The 5496-nt window shown below is 39.4% G+C and overlaps 1 protein-coding gene across 1 annotated transcript in view; it reads right to left on the bottom strand.

The window, feature by feature from the left end:
• Positions 1-2676: 2676 nt before the first annotated feature.
• The window catches only part of RPS27L (ribosomal protein S27 like), a 3991-nt gene continuing 1171 nt past the window's right edge, over positions 2677-5496 (bottom strand). Inside the window, exons 2-4 of the mRNA XM_029963144.1 lie at positions 5383-5491; positions 4194-4304; positions 2677-3164 (exon numbers count right to left, since the gene is read on the bottom strand). Coding sequence (XP_029819004.1) covers positions 3136-3164; positions 4194-4304; positions 5383-5491 — 249 coding nt within the window. The 3' untranslated portion in view covers positions 2677-3135. The remainder of the gene's footprint in view (positions 3165-4193; positions 4305-5382; positions 5492-5496) is intronic.

The raw sequence follows: 5496 nt of genomic DNA, 5'->3' as shown, positions 1-5496 counted from the left end.
TTCCTGATGTCCAACCTCACCCTCCCCTGCTGTAGCTTGAAGCCATTTCCTCTTGTTCTATTGCTGGTTCCCTGGGGGCAGAGCCCAACTCCCACCTGGCTCCCCCCTCCTGTCAGGGAGTTGTAGAGAGTGAGAAGGTCCCCCCTGAGCCTCCTCCTCTCCAGACTGAGCCCCCCCAGCTCCCTCAGCTGCTCCTCATGAGCCTTGTGCTCCAGACCCTTCCCCAGCTCCATTGCCCTTCCCTGGACTCACTCCAGCCCCTCAATGTCTTTGTTGAACTGAGGGGCCCAGAACTGGACACAGCACTTGAGGTGTGAGATTCTCTAATCTTTAATTTTACTATGGGAATATAGTAACATAAGATCTCCAAAATTTTGTCTCGAAAATTAATCCCCAGCTCACTTCCCCTGCAGTTACATCACACAGTATTTCCAGGCTGAGACAAAATAAAGTATCTTGTCACAAAATATCTTCCAGTACTTACTTTCCTGCACTCTTTTGCAGCTCTGCTTCTCTGAATTTAGGGAACAAGATGTCTTGGATAACAGCTAGCAGAAAATAGCTCTACCTGCCTCTTTCCCAAGTTAGTGCTTTTAGTATTGACTTCATAGTTGTTACCTGCCCTGTGATGAACATTCTGCTGCCACCTCTGTTCCCAGGGTGCTTGTGGTAACATTTATCACCCAAGACTGACAAAACAAGAAATTTAATATTTTGAGGGGTCAGTGGTTTACCTACATTTTTAATTGAAGCTAGTAGGACTGTTTTAGTTTACTCTTCATAATTTAATCATTCTTGTGCCTTAAAACAGTCAAAGCTTATACCTAAACCATTTGCTTGGGGTTTCTGGCCCACTCACCAAAACTTCACTTTTTTATTCATTAATAATGTCATTAATAATTGTCTTTATCTCAAGAATATCCAATCAGTAAAGAAACAGAGAGAACTCTTCTGAATGAGCTTTCATTGGCCAGGCAATAAATTATCTCCCCTTCCACTGAAATCTGGGTGTCTGACAGTTCCAATACAGAAGGACTGGAGGTGAGCATCTTCTACAACAGCAGCTTTTTTTCCCTCCCCACTCTTGAGCACCTACTGCCTGGTAAACCTGCAGCAGCAGAAGCCACTGCTTGTTTTACACAGGGCATGAGAATAAAAAGCTCTGAGTTACTCGTTTTCATGTTCAAGAACATGAATAGAAATAGACCACACAAAATGTTTGGAATATAGAAAATCTGAAAAGTAACACTTGTTTTAGGATTCATAACATATTTGGCTTGTATGAGGCACCCGTTTGCAAATGGTATTTATTTTTGAAAAGAATTTTGCACACTTGGGAGAAAACAAGTTTCACTCTCTGGCTGTTGTGTGTGGGTTTAGACAAAGATTTAGAATGTGGAAGGTGTAGGTTTATCCTTGTCTGCATGTGATGAAACACTAATAAATGTAAATATCTGAAGTATGAAAATGAATAATGGTAAGAACTAAGGCATTTCTACCACCAGGAGATCACTGATAGTGTCTCACTCCCCATACAGAATGTTTAGCCACCAGTTTTTTATATGCATACCATGTTGTTTGTACTGTACCTCCTGTAACTTAAGGCTTTTAAAAAGCCTCTGTTGTCACATGGGCAGTGCTGGAGATGCCATGATGTCTGTATTTCATCTTCCAGTGCCTAGAACAAAATGGGTCACTGACATTCTCTGCTGTGCTGTTTACTAAATCATGAGTTCCTCCCTTTTGGGGTAGAGGAAGAGAAGGCAGGGATGTGGGAGGTTAGGAATCAGTCTGGCCTTAGCATCTGTATTCAGGTCACAACTGAACTAACAGTGCTGCTTTGATCTTTGTTCTGAAACCAGTTATTGGATGGACTGGCTTTACATGTGGCAAACTGGTCAATTAAGAGCAGCTTTCATGATAGACTCACTCGTGTTTCAACCTTTATTGTGCAAACATGGTATGGCACTGACACAAAACTGTACTTTCCTTAGAAGACATGTATATGCCATTGGTATATCTGTTTCTGTAGCAAACACCTACTTTTTGAATCTGGTAATTACAAGTGTTCACTGTTTGAAATAACAGAAATAAAACTTACCTTGCAAATGCAACTACTTGTTACATCAGGTTTTGTTGGGGTTTTTTTTATTGACTAGAAATGTACAAATTTTAAAAGTCATAAAAAGAATACTGGTTAAATAGAAATTCCCAACAATAATTAGCTCACCAAGACACCTGATCCTTTGAAAGAGATGTTGATGCAAAACTTGAGATATTATTTTGTTAAGTAAGATACATGCAAGATTTTAATGTTTTCTCATGGTTAAAAACAAAACCCATTTTTGACAGCCATTTAGAAAGGCCTGGCTTTTAAAAACTAATTAACCCCCTGTTTCTTTATTATTTAATTATTTACTGTCAGTATTTAATACTGAAAAGATGCAGGTTTTTTAATGACTAGATGCCACTCACAGCTCTTAGTGTAGTTCTGACTTACTGCTGCTCATATACCTTATGCCTTCTCTATCCTGAGTGCTTTCAGGGTTTTGCAAAAGACTCCTTTATTTTTTTTGTGTATAGAAATCTCAGTGTAGAATTCCAAATGCAGTCTAGAGACCAAACCAGAGGGAGGGAAAACCCATGCATTCCAGAGAAACAGCTGAACACAGGTGAGTAACTTCACATTTTTATTTATCACCATGTTACCCAACACGGTGAAGGGATTACACTGAAAGCAAAGGAGCCATTTTAAATCTATCCAGCTTCCACAACCCTTGCACTTAGGGCAGCTGCAGTAATAAAATATACAAAATGCATTCTTAGAGCAGATTCTGTCACTATATGCATTACATTGCTGTAGTTGATGATTAACAAGGAGAAGGATGCAGCCAAGTCCAAGGCTTTTACCACTGTTTGGAAGTAAAATTACAAAAATAGAGCTCAGTTGTCTGCAAACTTACAGGAAAAACCTGCACTTCAAATCATTTATTGAAAAAGAGATTGCAGCAGATTAGTCAGCAATAGCAGGTAATTTTTACAAAATCAATCATAATTACATTGTTGTAGGAACAGGCATTTTTAAACTGGTAAGGCTTTCAGGAACACAGATCCAAACACACATGCTTGAAGTGTTCAGTGTTGCTTTCTTCTAAATGAACAGCCTGTAAAGGAAACACATAGTATAGATATGAATAGTCCTTAAACTGTTAGACTGCCTTGAAAAACTGTCCATCCAATGTAAGTAGGGAAACTGATCCAGCAAATTCAAATTTCATGTACAAGAGGTGAAGATTTAGCACTATAAGTTGTCTTTAGCTCAACCAGAACAACGTGGCTGTCATATAATTCATCTTAAAATAAGACCAAGGTGTACTATTTCTTCCAGAGGCCTTTTAAAATGTCACTCTACTGTCCCATTCCTCAGTGATACAAACCCCACACTGAAAAAGCTGCTGGGTGTGTTGCTACCTTTTCAACTGCTCCACAGTCTGACCTCAGCTATTCTGTCCTCATTTACCCTACCCCTGTGTAGTAGCCCATGGTATAAGCACCCCCTATATGTAATTTGTATATATGTTTACCTTTTGTCCTTTAAACAAGAAATGAATGAAATCTGGATTTGGTTTTTAATTTTTTTTAAACCCTGAAGTGATTCCAGTACATTTCAAGATACTGGTGTTATACCAGTTATCTGTATATAATTATCAGTGGTTATTTGTTCCCTCATAATTTATACAAACCAATTTTTTATTAAGGAATGTGAGCCAGGGAACTGCCTTAAGTACTACTGTTTAAAAACAAGCAGGCAAGCCACCCAGAGTAGCAGTGGCACACAATCCCTTCAGGCTGCCAAAAGCACCCTCCTCCTTCAGTGGTGCTTTTGAACACTCTAAACATCGCTCAGAATTAAACAGCAGCTTTTATTACATAAGCTGAAGGAAATGACAAGTCAAGGCACCTAAAATGAAGTGTGTTTGATGACATTGTAGCTGCTTAGCTGCCTTTTAAAAACAAGAATCTGAAGAAAAATTCCCAATTCGGGGTCCATTAACAATGTATTTACTGGCCAACTCCAAGCCATTTGCAAAGTGTCCCAGTATCAGTTTCCAGAATCAAAGCTAAAATATTCTCAGGCTGTAAAATGCATTTATATAAGTGGAATATTTAGGCAGTCTAACGTTGCCCCTTACCTTCTGTGAGCCTGGCTTTGCCCCCAGTAGGCTGACAGAGCACAGTTGAGCACCCTACACACAGAACTACTGTCTGAGCGTGGCTGAACACGGTGGTGATCTTGTAGCATCCTGGAAAACAGCATTATTGAACTTTCCACGGGTATTTCTAGCATGGTTTTATTGTGTCAGTCAGACACTCCAAGTACACCTGCCCAAAAATGCACCCATGTTTCACTGCACAACACACCACGTCACGGCTGTGGGCTGAAGGACCCGCTTTTCCTTACCACAGGAAAGCACAGAAACTGAAACTTAGTACTTCCCATCCGAAAATCAACACAGCCTGAAGGCTGACAAGGCCTAATTTGCCTGTAATATGTGTCCTGCAAAGAAGTGGAGCAGTTCTGGATTAGCATTCTCAGCTGAACACAAAAAAACCACTTCTACCCAGAGAAATATTTAACTTGTAACAGGAGAACACTGCTGTTGACAAAGTCTGGCAGCTGTGAATGCAAACACTGCTGTTCCAACCTGTGTTTGCTTTCTGTTTAATCATTGGTACCGGTAAGGCAGGTGCTGGCTTGCATTCTGTAAAGCCAACATGACATTTAAATCAGAAGACTTGCACAGAGGAACTTCACTAATTCCTCATGCAACGCTTTTGTCTACAACTTACAAATTCCATGACTTAAGAAAGAATGAAATCACTTATACATGGCTTAAAAAAAGGGATTTTCACTGCTTTTCAATTTTTCCCCCTGAAAAATACTTCTAATTAGCCAAGAGGAATTTTTGGAGAGAGAAAACTTGTAAAGGATTTAATCTTTAAGGCTGTCTTCTACTTGAAACTTGTGCTGCGGATGCTTTAAGGCACCCATTTAATCTCACTTTGTATACATGCAAATCCAGGGGGTTGGTTTTTTCCTTACTTGTAAGAGTTTTATAAAGGAAAAAAAAAAACAAGAAAAACCTCACACCAGACCTCCAGAAAAAATAAAAAGCTCATTGTTTACATTAACTTTTGAAAAAGGTTGAAAACACAAAGCTTTATAGAACAGATAAACCAAACTTAAATTAAAAAAAAATATTAAAAATGTATATAAGATATCTAATACATATATATAATAAGCAGCTGTTTTATGAGGATGAACAGCACTCAAAATTAGTTTCGCTCCCTCTGCAAGGCGTAAACATTTTAAATACTTACCCGGACATTTCACATCCATGAAGTAGGAGTTGGGGCTCTGCACCAGACGCTTCTTTTTGTGCTTTCTCTTCTCGTCCTCCAGGGAGGGATGCACGAGGTCCTTGGCCAGCTGGG

Source organism: Manacus vitellinus, unplaced genomic scaffold (genome assembly GCF_001715985.3).
Source record: "Manacus vitellinus isolate BGI_N305 unplaced genomic scaffold, ASM171598v3 scaffold_53_pilon, whole genome shotgun sequence".
Taxonomy (NCBI): Eukaryota; Metazoa; Chordata; class Aves; order Passeriformes; family Pipridae; genus Manacus; species Manacus vitellinus.
Note: the sequence above shows the minus strand (reverse complement) of the source record. Positions and strands in the feature narration are given on the sequence as shown.